This window comes from Macrobrachium nipponense, chromosome 19, assembly GCF_015104395.2.
Source record: "Macrobrachium nipponense isolate FS-2020 chromosome 19, ASM1510439v2, whole genome shotgun sequence".
Taxonomy (NCBI): Eukaryota; Metazoa; Arthropoda; class Malacostraca; order Decapoda; family Palaemonidae; genus Macrobrachium; species Macrobrachium nipponense.
In genome coordinates this window covers 44,297,070-44,319,210 of record NC_061088.1, presented here as the reverse complement: position 1 = coordinate 44,319,210, position 22,141 = coordinate 44,297,070, and the positions used below count along the sequence as shown (strand labels likewise).

Sequence of the window (22,141 nt, the reverse complement as noted above, 5' to 3'; positions counted from 1 at the left end):
AGTATAACAGATAGTAATCATAATAATTGTAATAACAGTAATAATATTGAGAATAGTTTTTAAAAAAATAAAAAATTATAACAATTAGTGAACAGATTGTATATGATTAAATTCCACCTAGAGACCTTAGGTGGTTACAGTAGTCAGGTCCAGAAGCCTAATAGAAAAACCGAATGTAGAAAAACTCTATACTGATAATATTCACAGCAATAATGAAAAAAGGAAAATACCAGTAATAACAATAACTAGAAATATATAACAATGACCGATTTTGCAGATGACACTTTGCAAAAATAGATTGTCATTTAGGGACAAACACCTCATTTTCCCATCTTTCCCACTATTTAGATCTTCTTGCCTCATTGTTCAGGATGCTTTGTATGAGCGAATTGCTATCGTTTCTCACACGGGCTATCAGACTGGACATTGTTCGCCATACAAGGATCTTTAAATTGTCCAGGCAGTTTTCTATGTGGTGGAGTGGAAGTGACGAGTGTTAGTGAGGCGTCTCAAAATGCCATTGGGCACAACGCAGATATGTCTCAGGGTCTCTCGGATATAGTTTGTCCTTAGATACTGTAGCAATACGAGTGGAAGTGCAGCAGTTTCACGTCTCGGTGACAGAAGGTAAACCTCCTTGCAATAATACTGCCAGTTGCATATATTTACGATACCTCTGTTCTATGTCTGCCTTATCTTTTAGGTCGTCCGTGATTATGTGACCCAAATTCGGAAATTCGTGCACGAATTCCAGCCGACGATTTCCGAGGAAAATTTTTGGCTCTGCAATATGCTTAAGCGATCTCAGGAGCAGTGGCTTACACTGGGCCTTGGTTTCATTGTATGGGATATCAAATTCCTCTGCACATTGGCGGTAAGTGTTGATGAGTCGTTAGGGACCTTTCACTGATGGGGAAATATGAACATAAAGTCCGCATAACAGAGGTTGTTTGTAGTTGTTTCGTTGACAGTGCATCCGATTAGGAGTGAGTTCAGTTTGATATTCAAGGCATCTGTGTACGTATTAAACAGGTATGGAGAGAGAATGCCCCTTTGCCGAAGCCCGTTTAGGGAGCCAAAGGTGTACGCCAATACATTACCCTATTTGACACAGAACTGATGTGTGGAGAACCAGTAATATAAAATGCCAATTAAATATAGAGTTGTGCCTCTTTTTTGCAGCTTCAGGTAGTTTACTCAGTCAAATGCTTTTCTCAAATCCACAAAACGCAGGCAAACAGCAGAGGCTGATGATAGGTAATAGTTTATCACTCAGTGCATATTTTCAGGAAATTTCACTGGGCGACCAGATGGATATTATGATTTGTAATATGGGGAATAGTGTAGTACTACTGCAGAGCGCTGTAGAGGCGAGGCATAAAGCTAGGGGGTCTGGGTCAAAACTTTTAGTGGGATTCGAAGGCAATAGAAGATTTCCATTGTCAAAATTACAAGTGTAAATACTAAAAATTTTATGATTAAAACCCTTTCGGCATCCGTCTCTCTCATACTAGGTATCGCAGGCTTCTGACAGAAGCCGCCCCAAAACCGAGCATAACTTTGTGATAACTCGATATTGTGTCCCCAAAATTTATCCAATCCATTGCTTATTTTTTCTACTTGACAGCTATAAATTAAAGAAAAGCTTTCTCTCCTCAGTCAATCCACAATGTATCCCCGAAAATAATATTCAAAACTACGCCAAAAACTTGGCTTCTTTCTGGCGAGATTACCTCATTTCGCCCACGAGTTTCACAAGTGAAAGTCGCCTCTCGCTACTTCTAACTGGCTTCGCTTCCACTCATGTTTGTGATGCTGTCACCGAGTCGCGCTACACCCTGCAATTTGATTAAGAAGTGCTCTTCCCTCAGATCCGATATATAAATTTTCTGACTCTGAGGAACAATATTTTCACTATAATCCATATTGCTAAAAAGAAAAAGGTCAGTCATCATGCGATAAGGCAGCTGCGTTAAATCACGTAGTGAAATCGAGAACATCTCTCCATAATTCAGAATGGTGCCAGTTAGTAAATTACCAATGAATTATTTCTAATTTTACAGAAATAAATCCCTTATTTAGGTTCATATATATATTATTATATATATATCAATATATATATATATATATATATAGAGAGAGAGAGAGAGAGAGATAGAGAGAGAGAGCGAGAGAGAGAGAAATGCAAATTACTGAGAGAACAATAACATATAAATTTGAAACAATCCTACTGATATGGCAACATTTTCATCGTACAGAGGATTATAATGGTCCAGGTAAACGTATTTACAACCAATGTGCGAATCCATATACCCACCTGCAAACCCCACTGACCAACTTTCTTGAGGGTAAGTATGGGAGAGAAATTGAGGTATAGATGAAGCTACACATACGCACGCTCTCTCTCTCTCTCTCTCTCTCTCTCTCTCTATCGTTTATATATATATAGAATACTATATATATATATATAATATATATGTATAACTGAATCACGAAAGTTAGGAACGTGATAAACCATTAAATAAAGATAAATGCCTTCGTGGCATTTATCTTTATATATATATATATATATATATATATATATATATATATATATGTGTGTGTGTGTGTGTATGTGTGAGAGAATGTATGGACGTATGTCTAATATTTATGTGGCGTATGTATGTGTGCATATGCATCATTGTGTGTATGTCCACGTACTCGAATGTCGGGCAAAAGTGTGCACACTGTATAAACGAGGCAAGATTATAGGAAAATTAATAGGGTAACATCGGTCAAAAGAACGTCAATAAAAGTGCTTTGCTTTCTCTAATACTTCTATGTTTATCGTTTTTTTCTCTCTCTCTTGTTTTAAGGGTCCACCTACTGACTAATATTTATATGAGCAACTGGGACTAATGTCAACCTTCTTTGTCGATGAGACAGAGGAAGCCAAATAGAACACAATTGTTCCCTACACTTGACAACTGCCTTAGTAAAGCAATGCACGGATTCCCCAAGGGAGTTTACAACTGCTATATCTTAGCAGCGAAAAAAAAAATACAAGAAGAGTGGAAACAATCTCTTTCTATTGGTCTATTGCTTCTTTAGCTATTTCCGAAAAGGGTAACTGCCTAGTATCACAAGACACCACTCTCCTCTTTCTCATAAAGAGTGGGGAAAATAGGATGAACTTTTAGAGGAAACTTTCTGATGGAACAATTTAGTCACCAAGTCAAATCTGTTCAGTGACAACTTAGCCCGTTTTAGAGATGGAAGGGGATATGCCTTAGGTTCCAGCCTAGCAATCCTAAGGGACCTTGAATCCTGAACTACTGGTTCCCCACAGAAATCAGGAAATTGCTAGCATAACCCTTAATCAGTCTCTGAATAGCTGATGATACTATCTGCTCTTTATCAGCATCAGAGACAAATTCGCAAGCTGCAGGAGATGACAGGAGTCTCAACTCCTCTAAAAAGGAATTAAATAGAATAACAAATCCTGTTTTGTACCAGAGGAATAGTTGGCTCCACTTCGTGTCAAGGCACCTGGTACCAAAGAATTATCTGCACAAGATACATCCTTCCTGTCTATTCACACCATCCTGCAATGACATCAAGGTAGCAGGAGACAAAACCAAAAATCCCGAAGGAGCAGACCTCAAGAAACTTGGCTGAGAGGAAGAAACTCCAGTCTGCTCTGATACTGAGACAGTAACAATCAAAGAAGGAGCTGCTTGACTAACAGGTGAACACACCAAACCTCAGCGCTGTAAAGGTGACTGAGAATACTTAAACAAGATTTAAGAACAACTAAAAACGGCTTGAGAATACTTCAAATACTGCCTAACTGGCAAACAGCCTGAGGCATCCTTCGATGTAGAATGCAGTTGAAGAAAAAGGCCTAGAATATCTCAGGAGTAGCCCAAGCCGACAGAGAATGGGGCCAAAACTGGAAGAGCAGTGTCTGAGAAGAGCACAGACTACAATAGAAGCTCCTACTTCTCCGAGAAGCAGGAGAAACTAGCACTATCTTATGAAGCAGGCATCAAAAGTTCATGAGAATGACTGAGAAAATAAGGAGAATGAATAGAACAAATGCTTTAACACACGATCATGGCTGCTCCCACGTAAATCCCTCACATCGGACAAAAATCCTGAAGACAAATAGGCATAGCTAGATCGCATGGGAGACCAAGAAAAAGCATGCGGGCACCTGGTGCCTGGCAAAACTCTTCTAATGCTAGGGAAAGATTTATTGTCAGGTTAGTGCCTACTGTCAACTGCGTGTCCAGTAGCAGGAAGAGCACCTACCGGCAAGAAAGCTTCCGATGCAAGGCAAGCACCTGTTGCCAGGTGAGCTCCTGTTTCCAGGCGAGTGCCTGTTTCCAGGTGAGCATCTGCTGTCAAGCGAGCATACATGCCTCTAAGTGAATACTGAATATCTTGCAAGGGATATGTCCAGGAGTGGAAGCAGTTTGTGCCCTTGCCAAAAGATCAACAAATTTTGGTGAAATTAGCTTAGTAATACATCATTTCAGAAAAGGGTAATGTTCAAAGATTAGAATAAACAGACAGATGAAATATTAAGTAAAGTAATGCTAAATACGTTTAAATTATAAGAAAGGGAATTCAGTGTCAGATTCTATAATATAATTACAGTATGAAAGAGAAATCTATAGAGTAAAAAAGGTTCAAGTTATATAACTGCACATAACATGAACAGTGTAGTGTGCCCACATCTGTTTGTGGAGTGAGCTCAGGAACCAGGCAGAAGGTGGATATTTTAGGTAGGTTAAGTGCACTCATTCAGTATCCGGTTTGGTATCCCACATGCCTTACTAGAGGCTGTATGCTCTTGGCGATCCCTATCCTACAGGAATAAGCAGGATAGGGATCACGGACATATCCCGTTTTCCTGTACTTCCAACAGTAGAAGGAGCATCACTGAGCATGGCTAAGTATGGCTAACAGGGAGGGAGGGCAATGGCACTTCTTTGCTGCAAGGGGGAAACCTAAAAAAAGGACGAATAATTAGGCAAACAAAGTTGCAAGTAGTTCTATGACCATAAATATAGCTACATTGCTTCTAATTGCCAAACCTCATATCCTGCATAATACGGGGTGCTTTGAGAAGAGATATCTTTGAAGGAAAAGCATTACAGTCAGTCCCCAGGTTATGACGGGTTCAGCTTACAACATTTTGAGGTTACGTTGCTTTTCAAATATATTCATCACAAATTATTTCCCAGTTTATGACGCATGTACTAGGATTACGACACTTACGACACTGATCTGACGAGGAATATGGCTCCAAAATGACAGAATAATAAAAATTTAAGGGCTTTTTTGAAAAACTCAATAAAAATGCAGGTAACATGGTTTTCAAGACACCCAAAGGATTACAAGTAAGATTTTCTACGTTTTCTTACGATTTTCAACGATGTCTTGGCTTACAATGATTTTCGGCTTACAATGTATCTCAAGAGCAGAACTCCCATCGTAAACTCAGAACTACCTGAACTAGAAAATCTCTGGGAGCGGCACAAGCTGCTGTTTGCAAGTATTCCTAACCACCTCCCCTGTTAGAAGAATCTTTTTCTGTCTTTCCTATTCTTATCTGCTTGTCACATCTGGTTATATTTTAAATCTCTTACCAATTTGCCTTTCGCCTCTTTGGCAGATATCCTATAAAATGGCAAATATAAAACACAAGAAAACCCAAACTACATGCAGATAACGATTTAATCAACGAAATCACATAAACAGTCTCTAATGCATCCTCGCTGGCCAATGACTGAGAAAAAAACTGAATGGAAAACTGTAGATGCTCAAACCACCAGAAAGGAATGGGTGAATAGATTTTTCATACTAAACGATCCTATTAATTTGGAACTTTCCACACACTATTGCCCTGATGCAGGAAATAAAGGTATCATAATAGAGGTAAGATTCATTTTTAAAAATTGAATACATTACTTACCTTGTATCCTGATTCACAGCAAAGATTATTGCTGGTGGCCTGCAAAAGACAGATAAATATATGAAATACACAAAAATAATGTAGGAAAATGGTACTGGGTATATATATGGGCAATGATCTTGATATTACGTCCCCAAAGACAAAATTATTGTAAATTATTTAAATCTTAGTGGCAAAAAAAAAAAAAAAAAAAAACAAAAAAAAAAAAAAAAAAAAAGAATTTTAAGTACTCTGGAAATAGAACTTTTGTCACAAAGTATCTGTTAATTCAGCTTCTACCATATGCAATATTAATATACAAACAGTCTCTAAATTCTGCAGAACATAATACCACATACAGGTAAACTTTTATACACATGGCACTGTTTCATTTTAGATAACGAACCTAATACACAAAAAAGGCAGTATGGGTTTAGAATGTTTAAATCATGTGGTCTCATTCAGCTATTTTTTCAAAGCCTGTGAGGAAGTCTCACAACACACAACACAGAGTTGGAAGCTACTTTACAGGATATGCCATCCCTTATTTTATTTTATTTTACCTAGTCATTTTCACTATATCTAATTTTGATGTTCAGTCTATTTCAGTTCTTGTTAACGTTAACAATTTACACAACACTAATTGTAGAATTAATTTCTCCCCCAAAATCAGTCAACATTCATTTTCAGAGATACTCTGTAAACCAAATTCTCCACTGACAATACATAAACCCAAATGAAAACAGAGAATTATTAAATGTGAAGCTACTTTTAAGAATATGACATTCTTTATTTTTAAATTTTCACTACTTATCTAATCTTGATGTTCAGCCTGTTTCAGTAGGCAGTCACTGGTTAACAGTGAAGGTCCGTTCCCGACTAAGCGCCAATAACTGAAAATCGTTCATAACCAGAATAACACAGTAATTATGGCAATAAATGGCATTTACGACACCATAAACACTGATCAGCGCCGATAAACCGCTTACCAGCCCCGAAAATCCCTTACCAGCACCGAAAATCCCTTACCAGCACCAATAAACTGTATATTACTGTTCGCTTAACGGAGCCGAAAACCTGGTAAATGAAGTCATTAGCCAAGTGTTGTAAAACCAAAACACAGTTATCCGATGCGGCCGATAAGTGGGGAATACCTGAATTCATGTCTTCCCCCAAATCAATCAACATTCTTGTAACGGCTTATCCAGGTCCACTTCAAAACGTTCGAAGGACCTCCATTATAAAATATTGTAGGGTATTTATCAGATGTATTTGATCACATTGCAAATTTTACATTCACAGATTCTCTTTTTTTTTTAATATCAGTACACCTCCTTAGTATGAGACCAACCCCAGCCTCATCTTCCCTTTGAACGAGAATAAAGCCATACGTAGGTGGTGTCATTTTAGCAATCTTGGCCACTTTCATAGTCTTTCAGCCATATCTCAGCAGTAACAAAAATTTCAATTGAATTTTCAGTCACTCATTCATATTCAGATATGCTTTGTAGACCAAATTCTCCATTTACAACATTAAACCCAAATGAAAGCAGACTCATCACAATGAAGGTCACCCTGTGGGAACTGAAGAACTTCAGGAGACCAGTTAATGGATGGCAGTCATCTACCAAAGCATCCCAGGAATTAGTGAGTCATTCTTAATTATGCATCATCTTGTGAGATCAAGTTTTCTCTTCTTTTAATTCAAAGTCTTAAGGTTGTCTTGAGCAGCATAAGTAAGGGATAGATCATTCCAATATTTCGCCATGACCTTGCAACCACACATATATGCATTATGATCAGCAACCCAGCATACTCTCAACCCAACTTAAGACCTAGGGGAACTAGGTAGAGGTTGTTAATGTAGACCCTTTGGGCGCCCAAATAGCAATCCTAGCTTACAGAGGCAGTAAGGTCGTATAGCTAATTAAGTTTATCAAGCTATAAGCATTCTTTGATCTGGGGTCACCACTCTGTGAAGTGTAGACAAAATCACAAAACTATCAACAATTTTTTATTTTCTGAGGCAGATTTATTTGTATTAAATTAAATCTATTGTACTCCAAGTTACTCAGACTACTTCAGGATACGAGTTACCTTTCAGGCTTTTGTTTAATGACTTTTTATTAGAAACCTGGATAGTGCCATAGCACTCTCTATGCTAAGTTATTCATGTATAACATTCTTAAGGCTGATTTCATACATATTTCATGTTTTACAATTTGGCCCCTGGCCGAGCTTGCTTTACATTTAGGCTACCTGTCTTGAGAAGCATTTTCTCATTTCTTACATTTATATAGTTTTCCATCAGATGCACAAGTTACGTGTTAATTCTGCTACTTTCCAAGTCATTTTACCTGATAAAGGTAAAAGAATCATCTCCCTACTTTTTTAAACTTCTTCATTTTACAATAGTCCACTAATATAAACCAAATTTTACATCGGAATATCTCATATCGTCCATTTTTATAATAAAAACATAATAATTTTTCTGAATTTCCTCATTTATATCTATCTATTTACTTGGCCCGACCCAAAGAGCAAGGAAAACTAGAAAGGAGAGATTGAGATGGAGGATGAAACTTAATGACACAGGAGACAATGGACCTCCCCTCTAACGAATGAAAGGTTTAATAGTCTGCTAAATAAATAGAAAGAGAATGCACAGCGCTATAACTAAATAAGAATCATTAAAAAGAAAAGAAGAGCATGAAGTTTGGCAGAAAAAGGAAAATCACTCAACCATACACATCCACGATTTACTGATTTCCACAAAGGAAACGGCAGGAGAGAAGGTCTGTCATGTATTATGACACCTGATGGAAAGAACTATTTCAGTGGACTCAATGAAGCAGCTAGCAAAACGGTATCTCTTAACAGCATGAAACAGCCACCTTGCATCACAGAGGTTTTTATAGTAGTTTTCTATAAACTTAAAAATTGACTTTAAAAACTTTTCCAATTATCAAGAAGAGAAAATATATACAGTATTTCCATCCTGCTTAAGAGAGTAAGCATCTTCTTAAATCCCAAAGTTTGGAGTATTCAAATTGCAATGCTTAACTGCAAATGGTATACTAAGAAAACATTACAAGAGAGTTGAGGCTACAATGGCCTAAAAACTCTGTGAGATATACACGTGTGGCCAATTCTAAGATGGGATAGAGTAGTCCCCCAGCATCTTGGTACCTTACCATATCTCCATCAGATATCTGATATCGTCCTTTCTAGCATCTTCTGGTTACTACCATACCAGACTCTCATGTGTGCTGCCATTTCCTCCTTAATATATTCCTTAATTTATTCCTCACAGGGAAAACAGCCTCAATGTAGCAAAGAAATATTGAACTGTTTCCTTTACTCCTGCATTTCTTGCGATTGGAAGAGCAGTTGCCGAGGAGGCTCACCTGCACCGAGCAATGGGCAGTTGGTGATGATGTACGTAAAGGTTCCTATGGTATTCCTCATTCCAGCACTAATGATTGCATTTGAATATGCCTCAAATCCACATATTACCTCTATATAAAAACTCAAAAATTGGCCGTGGTCAGCTCCCCAAGAGCTATGAAGGAGAAGTTTTAGAAAATTGAAGAATTTTATAATCTTTGCTTTGAGATTAACTAAATGACAGTTCAACTACGTCAATAAGTGTAAGGATCATAAATTCAATTTCTTAGATGTGCAGAATTCGTTTCCCCTTCATAATTAAGTCTATGTCTGAAAACTCTTCCCATGCAACAAAAATACACAATTACTATTATCGTTGAAAATTGTAGACCAAGAAATTATCACTACTTCACAATCTTTTCATGCCAAATTAAATTAATTTTTCTACCAGTACCATTGGTGGAGCAGTAATACTAAAAGATCCTGAATTACATTTGCATTGCTATTTATGTCTAATGCAAACAAAGTAACAATTAGTCATTACCCTAAGCAACTTAATATTTCATATTTCATGCGGTTAAAATCTTCAAACCTTTTAGAGGTTATTGTGAAAATTAGCTACAAGTAGACTAGCGAATTAGTGGGAGATATGTTCTGAAAACTACTCTGACCTTAAGAAATATAGTGGTTCCATTTCAAATAGTACCACATTCTTTTGCATTAACAATCTTTTTCAGAATTTTACCAAAGCATGATGTCAATGCTTTGTGACAATAACTGGTCACCAATGAGATTTCTATCCTAGGTAGCAAAGGGCAGTATTTTCATTAGTTCCCAGAACATATGAAGAGACGTGTTCATTTAACATTCAATTAAAGATAGAAGAAACATTTTTACATCTGAATGTGTTTGATCATGGCACATGGAATGTAATCAGAACCTGGAACTGTTTCCCTGAACTTTTCTCTTGAAGATTATATTTTAAAAAATTATCATTTCCTCTCTTTCTCTATACTAATAATTTGAATAAGGCTTGTCAACTTTCATTGCCTACCTGGGGGTCAGCAATCGCTTCATTGTTCATTGTACAATTAGTTTCAGCATTAACCAATGAAATATATCTGGTTCGACATCCACTACATTACTTTTATAGTTTTAGTCTGATCTTTGCACTTGTTTTATGGTATTCCACCAGACAGTAACCACATCTATGTCATCTATAGTGTGATGTTTTAAAGTTCTGTGAGATCCTTAATGAACATGACATTTTTAGGATAAAATAATCTTTTATAGATATACTTACCAAGTAATTACATTGCTTACTGTTTCACTTGTCGGCAGCTTAAACAATTTGAAAATCGCGGTAGCACTAGTGTAGGTGTAGGTATAGGTATTTGCCCAACTCCTTTTGGGGTAAGACAAGAACAACTCCAGCAAGTAGTCAATTATTTCAACCCTTTTCCAATATGTGGGGCAGGGAGGGTTGTGATTTGTAGTTACTTGGTAAGTATATATAAAATGTCATTTTATCATAAAAAATATAATTTTTATATATATGTAGCTTACCAAGTAATTTACATTGCTGAATCCCAAATTGACCCAAAGGTGGGATATGGCTAGATAGACCCTGTAAAAAGAGGCGCCCTTTTACTTTGCAATTACTCCAAAGCATTCTTGAAGCTCCCTTCTGTTAGAGGAGTTTCCTGATAATCTGTAACTTGTCATAGCCAAAGTGGACAATCCTTGGTGAAAGCAGCTGAAATGGGGCTGTTCGACCAGACTTACTCTCTGTGGTAACAGCCTCAGAAGGTCTGGAAGCCTTTCTTGTCAGAATGGGGCCCACTACGATCCTTGTGGTATTCAAGTGACTCCTGAACTTGTCGATCACCTATCATATCATGCACAATGGCGGGAACGTGTATAGGTCCATGTTCGACCAGTCCCACAACATGGCCTACATTACCCAAGCAAGAGGGTCAGAGATTGGTGACCAAAAATTTGGAGTCGATAAATTTCTAATGTCACAAACAGATCTACAAGCAATCTCCCCAAAAGTTTCCAAAGATCCTTGCACACCTAAATATGAAAAGCTCAACACATCCTCAAGGACGTTGAGTTTGCTCTTGGTAAACCTGGTTACCAACTTGGTCTTGTTATCCAAATATGAAGGAAGTGTACTGTAACTACTTGGCCGTAGACTAACGATAAAAATGCTGTACACCCAGTCAGATGGCTGTCATCTCTTTCAGAATGATGTGCCAATGTCTCTGTTTTTCAGAGCATTTTCCCAAAACTTCCTGGTTTCCTAAAAGGGCTCCCAACCCTAGGTCGGATACATATGCATAAAAGTCTAGGCTGGGGCTCTATAAACGTCTACGTTGGGGCTCAATGAAGACAGAGACTTCCCTTGAGAAAGCCTACCTATTATATCCACTAAAGAATGTCCTCTTTTATTATTTGTGATATTTGGAAAACAAATGTATCTAGGTGTGTTTTCCTATCCCAGCTGGCCCTCAGTTAAAATTGAAGAGTTCGTATGTGAAGTCTCTTTAAATGGACAAACTGTATGATCAAAACTAAGCTTGACATGAATTCTCTTGGGGAATGGAGAAACCTGAAAACACTGAGAATATATCATCATCCCTAAATAGAGAATTGTCTGAGATGGAATCAGATAGGACTTCTAAAAGTTGACAGGAATTCCTGATTCTTCTGTTAGATGAATCGTCTCTGTAATGCATTCCATGCACCTCTTCTCCGACTGCGAACCAATTAACCAGTCATGTAAGAAGAGGGATATATTTATCCCCATCAGATGTAACCATTTTGCAAGCGGAGCAAGGACTCGTGTAAATACTTGTGGAGCAGTTGAAAGGCTAAAGCATAATGCTCGAAATTAGTAAACTCTTCAATGAAACACAAAGGGGTAGATACGTATTTCCTCGACTTCTGATGAATGGCCACATGGAGGTAGGCATCCAACATGTCTATGGATGCCATCCAGTCACTCCTCTGGATTGATGACATGACAGAGTAGCTTGTCTCCATCCTGAACTTCCCCTTCTCTATAAAGAAATTCAGGGTGCTCACAACCAACACTGGCCCCTAGTCCCCCTGATGCTTTAGATACCATAAATAGATGGTTGTAGGAACGGTCTGGCCTAATGTCCTTTACTTCCTCTAGGGTTCTCTTCTTGAGGAATAAGACCACTTCATTCACCAGTGCAGAAAACCTTTCAGAGTCTACCAAGTAGGCGGTCAACATGATGAGCCTCTTGACCGATGGAGGTTTTACTCTGAAGGGAATAGGATATCCTTCCTTGAGCACTAACACTATCCATTACTCATCTCCCCTATTGCTGCACTCCTTCCAAAAAATGCAGAAACCCCGCTTCTGCAAGCGCATGAAAGACACGGTCCTCACATTCAGGTAGACAGCTTTTAAAAAAACTCAAGCAGAGAAACAAGGGTTCAATCGTGATCTAGACTGGCTCTGGTTCTGCTACCTCGGAATGGTAAACTTTGAAGGGGAGAGGCATTCCTGGTTCTTGCAATAGTCAGATCCCTAGGGCATCTAGTAGAATGAGTGAGAAACTTTTGATTGCTCTTCTTTTACAGTTCCAAAGAAAGGTCACTCACTGTCACACTATAAAGAGGTGTTGGTGGTCGAGAGGAGAATATAACAGTACTGACTTCTGCGAAGAAGTGACATATTTTCTCCAAAAAAAGCACCAGAGCTCTCTTTTTCAGGATACTTAAGGCATACATCTGGTATTCCCAGGCGGTCACCTATCCAAGTACTGACCAGACCCAATGTTGCTTAACTTTGCTGATTGGACAAGCAGCGGTGCTTTCAATGTGGTATGGCTGTTGGCTAGGCAATGTCAATTCTTAAGATCCATCCCTTATTCCCTCATCCGCACAAAGAAAGGACATTCAGCCAATCAGTCACTGTCTTCTGGTACCTATTAGGAATTTTTTTTATTTTCTAGGCCAATGCACCCACCAAGCAACTCAGAACCTCAAAATCCTGGAGAGGTTTTTAAGATGATCAATCTCCTTAGGGGGAAACATCACTTCGACTACGTTGAAAACCAACCTACACAATGAGTCTATTAAACCATAAGTCTAATACCACCACTGCTCAAGATGAGAAGGGAGATTGCTGAATGAAGAACTCCCCTGCTTTCTTTTCTCCGCAAGGATATCCAATTTTCCGAGAACCATCCTCACTGAAGGATACAGTATTATTTACGGTAGTCTGTCATCAGCAGGCTTATCCATCACGAAAAAATGTCTAAGCTGGAGCAGCAGGGGCTGCAGGAGTGAAGAACTCTGGGAAGTTATGTAGCAGGTTCATCAATGATGCCGCATAAGCAATCAGAGGTGAGCATGATCCAAAACATCATCCTAGGGTCCCGTTTTAGAAGAAGGGTCTTTCTTGAGCAGACTCAGAATGTCAAATATATGACGCTGAATCCGTAATAATGAATGATCCATGAAAGACCAAAGAATAGCTGGCACCACTCATTTGGCATCTGACACCATGCACGTTCCAGAGTGCAAAGGCAAGGGCCTTTTCATGTGAACACGCTTGACTGTATACTAGCAGGCACTGAAAAACTAGAGCCTCAGGCGTCCCTAGGTGCTCAGGTGCTACTGGGCACTCAGGTTAGTAAAAGCTTGTTTGCTCATGGGCACTCAGATGCAATTGAGTGCTCTGGCACCATTGGCTGTTGTGGCACTATTGGGAGCTCTGGTGCCATCGAGTGCACTTCCCCTCCCCCCAGAAGAAGAGGAACGTGTTGCAGAAGAACGCCCTGGCTCTAGCACAGATCATTCCAGAGATTTAATGTTCCAGGGAGTCTCAAAACCTGCATGAAGGTTTCCTGACGCGCTTAATCTATTACACAGAACTGGGGGGAGAGTGGACCATGTTCGAAACCAAGCTCTTCAATGGCCATGATTCATCACTAAAGTGCAACTGGTGCATATTCTCAGGACTGTACCCCTCAGAACTTGGGGACAAAATGTGCACTTCTTTTTGGATGCCTTTCTCAATAGCTAATTTTTGTTGTAATCTGGGATACTACAAAAGGTCCAACTGAGGGGATGACTGTCCATGGCAGTCCCCATCGACCTCCCTATGGCATCAGGTATGACTGCCCCCAGATGTAGGGGAGTGTGCCAGCCACCTTTGCCTAAGAACGTTGGTGGGACAAACAGTCACCTCCTCCACTGACACTTCACTAACCTCTGGATGCCTCTCCAACAGCCATTCATCGTCACGACCTGGGTTGCTGCAACAGTTCCAATCAAGGGGACGACTGTCCATGGACAGTCCCCACCGACTTCCCTACAGCCTCTGCTATGATTACTCCCAGATGCAGGGGAGTATGCCAGTGACCATTGCCTGGGACCATCAGTGGCACAAACAGCTGCCTCCTCCATTCTACATACAGCTTTTATATTCTATTCCTTATCCCTATGGATAAGCACTGAACCTACACACAATTTTTTATTCGAGGCTCGCAATGAGGTCTGGACCAGAAGGGGGGAGCTGGGTAAAGGAGCCAGTTGATTAATTAGAGGACTGGGAACAGATGACAAAGTTGGAGCAGCAATAGAAAGATTAGTAACTTACCAAATAATTAATTAGCTGAATCCCACATTGCTAGGGGGTTGAAATGAATGGACTACACTGATTCAAAGCACCAAGGAGTGATCTAGCTGAACTAGAAAATTGGCTAACACTCACATGGTGTTTGTTGCTGCTTACCTGATAAGAGAGCTACAGCAAGAGAGCAGCCTCCGGTGGTGCCCATCCCATCTACAGGATAAGATGAAGGAATATGTGCAACTAGTGTATGAATCCCCCAATTTCTTCAATTGGTCCTAACACAATGCAGAGTTAATATTGTAACATGACTGGTTGCATACATGTTTATCAGTCTGTACCCCATAAATCCCCCCACCATTTCTCTCAGTTAGAAGTCGGTCTCTGAACCGAAAGCTCCCCTATAACAGCGTGAATGCATAATAGTATTCGGAATCATAGCTATAAAGAGAGGGGATTGGACAGCATGTAACAGTCAAAGCAGTCTGTGACGTGCACTACCTGGCGCCATCGCTATGCGATGATTCTTATGTAAACAATGGGCAACCCATATAATCTAATGGGAAACCCTGTACTCTTTAAAATGTGTTTTCCTGGCTGTCCACCAAGACTGTCAAATGATTTATGCACCATTTACTATATACAATATGTACTACTTTATGCAGAAATAAAAATATTTAATTTTGTTGGTATATTCCTTATACAGTTAAGCAATAAAGTTTTGCTGATATGAGACTACATTATGGTTATTTTCTGAGCAGTCTTTAAAGATTGGTAAATTATCTACAGCATTTATCAAGGACAATGTGTACTATATGTAGAAATAAAAATTTGAATTCAGTCTGCTATAGTTTGTATACATATGACCAATAGCTGACCAATTGGTCAACGCTAAGAGCCTTTCTTTCCACCATAAACTTACAGTACTGATTTACTCTCTAGAAGCAGAACTAATTATTGTTCTTTATTCATGGGTCAAACTGACACAATAAAATTTGACAACAGTATGGCAAAATAATTGTCATCTCCAACACTATCATCCCATATAAGCTTCATCCATAGGTATGATAATATAGTAATATTAATAATAGCCTAGGTTCAATAGCCTGATAGCCAATATTCACTAGTCTGTACTGTTGGTAGAGATGAGAAGTGAAACAAGCTCATCTTAGATAAGGTCCCAATTAGGGTTTCCATTTTAATCCCGATTTTGGATCGGGATTTCGGGACAATTAGAAAATAATCCAAGAATTCCCGGAAATGCAATTGCTTTTTAGATATATTTTCATTGTTAACCATTGAAAGTAAATGTTTCAAACGGATTAAAAGGTAAAATCTTAATAATAAGGAATATAAAACAAAACAAACGGCATTAATTTTGGTATTTGATGCTAATAATATCAAGGAATATAACTTTCCATGCGTTACATTGGCAAATTTGGTGTCATCTTACAAAATATAAACAACTGATTTGAATTTTTTTAGTAGACATGTATTTCTTGGAATACTAAAAAGCTTTGCCCAACAACAAATAATAATCAATGCTATCATACAGAAAATACTCAGTCTCCATTTGTGGCACTAATTAATATCTATTTGGAAATGTACTACATGTTGGTAGTCGTTTTGGTTTGCCAACAGTGTAACTGGAAATTAATTTAGAGAATATGTTTCAGATCTAAAGTGGTTTGAACCCGCGTCCAAGTCACATGACAATACCTGCTAAATGCCTCAAGCTATGGGAAATACGAATATCAGTTTATAAATAAATCTAAACAAGTTACTAAGTTAAGCAAATGACACTCACCTGGTTACGTGGTTTTGCTTCCATGTTGTCGTGCTGGTCTTCTATAACTTGTTTTAATTTCTTCAGAGTGCTAATGCTACTTTGTAAAGCATTTTTAAAGTCTCTCATTATCTGTGAAAAAAAAACAACATTGTTGAGGACCAACGATGCAGTAAGTTATATACAAACAAATAATCTCTCTGGCTTCCATGAAAGGCTTATTCAAAAGTCAGTCAGTAAATGAATATCATCCACAACAGCTGAAAAACAGCACCTTTACTGAAGTGGCAAAAACATTATTGTGTTAGAAAGTGAATATGATAGTTACAATAATGATTTATCAGTTCACATCTCCTTTAAGATCACGTGAAAGATTGCAACAACACTGTTGAGAATTTCTTTTACAATGTTGAATGGACTGTATCAATTCTGATTCTCAGCCAGGATGTGGTAGGCTTGGGATGTGTAGTTCTACAGACATGACTGCAAACCTCAGACTCGGGTGTTAGACTACAGAAACTAACCAAATATTTACAATTTTATTACAAAATTTAGATTATTAATGCCCCGGCTGCACTCATTTCCTTTAATCACACATCAAAACTCATCAAAACTAGCAACAGCCAGGATAACAAAGTTGGCCTCGTGGCCTAGGGAAACATATTAGTACAAAGGAAAAATTGGCTTGAGTTACCATGATCATTTCTGGACTTCAGCAATTTCGCTAAAGTTCGAAAAATTGTTCCACTTCAAAACAATTCAAGGTTTATTTTCCCCAATCACTCGTTCTGCTGACATACACTGTGCCTCTTTAATCTCCAGGAGAAGGCTGGACTTTGCTACAGCGTGCTTATCTCTGGAGAGCCAGGCTTTCTAAAGTCACACCTGCCGCACCTGACCTTATGAGGATTTAGGCTACTAGGAAATAGGTTGTTTGCTTATTGACATCGGCTTTTATAGTCATGCATAGAGACGCTTCCAGGACAATTTCTAGAGTCCTTGAATTACAAAGTTAATTTTCCTAGCAGAGTGGCGATCAGAAAAGGTATCCAAAACTAACAATGCAACTATTGTTGCATGTTTCAGAATTTACCAATTGGTACCACAGAACAAAATTCACAATATCAAAAAAATCAATTGGAAAACTTCGTGTCATCTATGCCATCCCAAAATTCTACATTGATTGCATGTCTGTGGGACACATATACCACAAACGATTTGACTGTACTAAACAATGTTTAAATTGCCTAGACGGAAGTTTTTTATGACATCAAAAACTCTCCACGGTAACTTTTGACGACATCCTCCAACCAGATACAGCAGAAATTAACTAATAACAACTGAGGTTGATAACGTTCTATTTTTTACTTGCGGACCAGATACAAATGTGGAAGCCTCACAAAACTGAATCTGGCTCGCGGCATGACAATACAGTTTTGACACTACTTTGTGCCTCACATTTGAGCAGACATGGTTAAAAAGTTAAGTATGTATTAGTTTGACCAGACCACTAAGCTGATTAACAGCTCTCCTAGGGCTGGCCCGAAGGATTAGATATTTTTATGTGGCTAGGAACCAATTGGTTACCTAGCAACGGGACCTACAGTTTATTGTGGGATCCGAACCACACTATATCGAAAAATGCATTTCTATCACCAGAAATAAATTCCTCTGATTCCGCGTTGGTTGAGCAGGGAATCGAACTACGGACCACCGGACTGGCAGCCGAGCTCAAAAACCACCCATCCAGCGTGGAACTAAAGAGCAGACATGGTACACATAAACTAAAGAAATACTTGGAATATACACACTGGCTAATTCCTTTCAGAAATAATGTTTATACATGACACAAAATACTAGAGTTTACTATCTCGTATTAAATTTCTCATTAAAAGAGAGCAGCTTTTCCTTTGGGTCTAGCCCCAACTGTGTTATATTCCACATGACTCAATTCATTGCTATGGTCAGCATCCATTGTCTCTGACTTATTTATCAGTTCATGAGTTTCTTTAGGAATTATACCTACCCTTTCATTACCTTGACGTTCATTGTTTACGAATTTGTTCTCGTCATTCACATCATGTCTAAATGTCAGTCGTTCACTTCATGCAACACAATATTTTCTATTGGGACAAGATATTCTTTGCCCTCACACAAAACCTTTACTGGACACGACACCATCATTTCCAGGATATAGTTCTATAGTCCTTCCTAGAGGCCAAAACTTAGGCCATCGATCAGTTTTTTTGCACTAGTGCGACGTCATCACATTGTAAGGGGCCGAAGTACCCGAGCCGTAGTCATGTCTTTGCCGAAAGCACTGCAAATATTCATTGCTCCAATGTAGCCAAAAGCTTCAGAGAGCATCATCTAACTTGAAATATTCATTATGAATTTTCTTCATTGTGAAAGTGTCCCATCATACTTTCATCAGGCGCTACAGCTGGCAGCAGATGAATAATTCGATCTTGTAGAAGATGCATAACCAGATGAATGTTGACTGCAACACTTGGCTTCCCTGACAAGAGTCCTTGCTTGCTCCTCCTTGAACAAGGTCTTGTTGAACAAGACTGCCAGGATTCACTTCATAACCTCGATGAGTCTTCAAACATTCCACCTTTCCAGGGGGAATGTGGTGTCTGGAAATTCCAACAAATTCCTCGTTGCTTAAAAAATTTCTGGGTCACATAGGTTAGCCAAGAAGGTACTTTTCAACTTAAATGTGGCATAATTACCGCTGCAGATCTCTGCTGGTGCACCATGATTGGCAGCAAATCTGCGTATACACATGACAAAGGTGTCAGTACTCAAGTTTCTCACCAGATCTAAGTAAACTACAAGAGTGCTGAGACAGGTGATCAAGAGGATGTAGGCATGTCCCTCCTGTAGATCTGTAGGACCTATAAGATCAAGCAAGTCCCACAAGATTGAACGGAGTTGTCAGAGTCACATCAGGGCTTGGTAGTGAGGGTTGAGGAGGTTGAGTCAATGGAGCCCTGAGCATCATCATCTTACATGTTAGGCATCTGTTAACTACCTTCTTTGCTAATACTCTCTTGCCTGAATATTGAGATAAGTGTATTGACTCCACAAAGAAGTTTGGTCTCATGAATATGTTTAAGTAACAGCATTACTATTTTTCACTTGGGAGGAAACATAATTAAATCATTCTTAGTGGTACCTGCATGAGTCAATCGTTATCTTGTATACAATTTCATGAGAAACCTTTCCACCCTCTTCTAGATATTTACATAATGTGGCCCAATGATGACATTGTTCTACATAAGCTAACGTATTTAAAGGATTATCTCATATTCTCACAAATTTACAAACATGTTTCATGATTTGAAAAAAGGAGCTATAGTTGGAAATACTCTCGCAAAAGTGAAGTAACAATGCAGGAAATGCTAGCGGTAGCTCTTTTTGCAATACTCATATTGCTGATATTATGGTTAACGAAGATACATCGTCTGGTTGTTCCTTGGTTTCTGCTATTAGGAGTCCTGGGGTATGCAACATGGTAGGGCCTCTTGCCCATTAAGATTCCGCATGTAGAGAGTTGACATCTGCCTCACGGGACAACACATCAGCTGGCTTTTCTTTCATCATGTCACAAAACTGAATATGGCAATGTGACCTACTGGAAATCTTTAATCAAGTCACAAGACAATTGCAAATATTAATTTGGACACTGAATTAAACTTTGAACAACAAAAATAACTAAATTTCGCTAGAGAAAAAGCAAAATTCTAACTATCCCCAGACAGCTAGAAAGATATTCTAATGAGAGGCTGAAATCAATAATTAAAACTCGACACAGAACAAGATCCCGGGAAACTGAACCATTCCAACAAATTCCAACAAATAAAAAAAGAGACTTCTCGCCATACTCTGACATTAATTCCACAAAAATTGAATAGTCATGCAGTAAATCAATTAAGTCTCTTCAACACGTTAAACAGCATAGTGAATTATTAAATTCGGCTCACAGAGGCCGACAGAGTGACAGATCAAAAGTGTTCCTGTCAGAAAGAAATATAATTCTTATTAACATAACTGTCAAAAATAATAACAAATCCCATAAAGAGAATGATAATACTTTCTCACAAATCTCTCATGAAAGAAGGTTTTCTACCACTTCACACGTCACCTCAAATAGTTCAGGATGCTGAAAAGGAATTCACGCACCCTTCATCTTCAAGAAAAAGCTGGTCGAATAATGCCCCAAAAATTATATGATACAGGGGAGGTAAAACGTGTCATACAAACGAACGAGCATTCTCGTAAAACCACTCCCTTTAGATTACGTCATAGATGTGTAACGAGTTCATTGTCCAAACCTGATTGTGTGATAACACATCATTTATTTCATAATTCCTGATCTACACATAATAGAGTTTTCTACATTTTATATTCTCCTTGTTAGGAAAGTATCTACTTTAAATAACACTTATCTCTCACTGGTTCTGTCCAAAGAAACAAACGAACGTACAAACACAACGTTCGATGAATTTTCCATGCAAACTCAGGTTTTGTCAATGTGACCTCTGAGACAGTTGATTCTTCTTAACAAAGAATATTCACTTTTGTCTCCATGAGAGCTAATGCTGATATCTATTAGTTCAAAGAATGTCATTGTTCACCACATCTATCTATCAACTATAGGTCAACAAAAAGTGTAATTTAAATATATATAATACATACTTCAACTGGAATCCATGCCCTGTTTGCAATAAAGGTATTCTTATTCTCTTCTTTATTTCCAACCCATGCAATGGCAACTTTGCTGTCTCCCCATAAGATTACTCTACTGAAGTTGAAAATTTGATTAAGGTGCTTAGCTAATCTGACCCCTAGTAAAGCCATAAGTTCTAATTGAGGGATCTGTACTGTATTCTTTTTACGAGGTTATCAATTACAGCTAATCACTCCCTTCCCCTTAAATGGGATTGGATTTGTAATTCATAATCATTCCAAAAATTAGAACTTCTAAAGCATCGCCTACATGAGCTTCTTTATCAAACTGCTTGCTGTCGATAGCTCAGTCCCTGAGTGGCATATGAGTATCATTCTAGAACAGTAGTAATTTTGGTTGAGTCTTCCCTCAAGCTAACTTCATTATCATATGTATTGAAAAAGTTATCTACATAGAAATTCATTAAGAGATCGTCTCTACCCTCCCTCCTAGATGACTTTGTAAGACTGTAAGAGGTAGGGGCTTGAGCTTACTCCAAACAATACTACATTAAATTCAAACATAGCAAAACTATCTGATGTATTTAGTTTTCCAGCCACAGAAAATGGGAGTATTTTGCATCTCTAGGATCTCACAAAACTCGGTGAAAACTTTGGATATATCTGCTGTAACTGCTTATGGCTTACTTCTGAATCTCAGCAGCACATTACACAA

The 22,141-nt window shown here is 38.5% G+C and overlaps 1 protein-coding gene across 6 annotated transcripts in view; it reads right to left on the bottom strand.

Annotated features, from left to right (window-relative positions):
* Window positions 1-22,141, bottom strand: part of LOC135216728 (uncharacterized) — a 481,792-nt gene that overhangs the window by 361,995 nt on the left and 97,656 nt on the right. For all 6 annotated transcript variants that reach the window (XM_064252201.1, XM_064252232.1, XM_064252208.1 and 3 more), the window contains exons 5-6: window positions 16,753-16,863; window positions 5,963-6,001 (exon numbers count right to left, since the gene is read on the bottom strand). In XM_064252201.1, coding sequence (XP_064108271.1) covers window positions 5,963-6,001; window positions 16,753-16,863 — 150 coding nt within the window. The remainder of the gene's footprint in view (window positions 1-5,962; window positions 6,002-16,752; window positions 16,864-22,141) is intronic.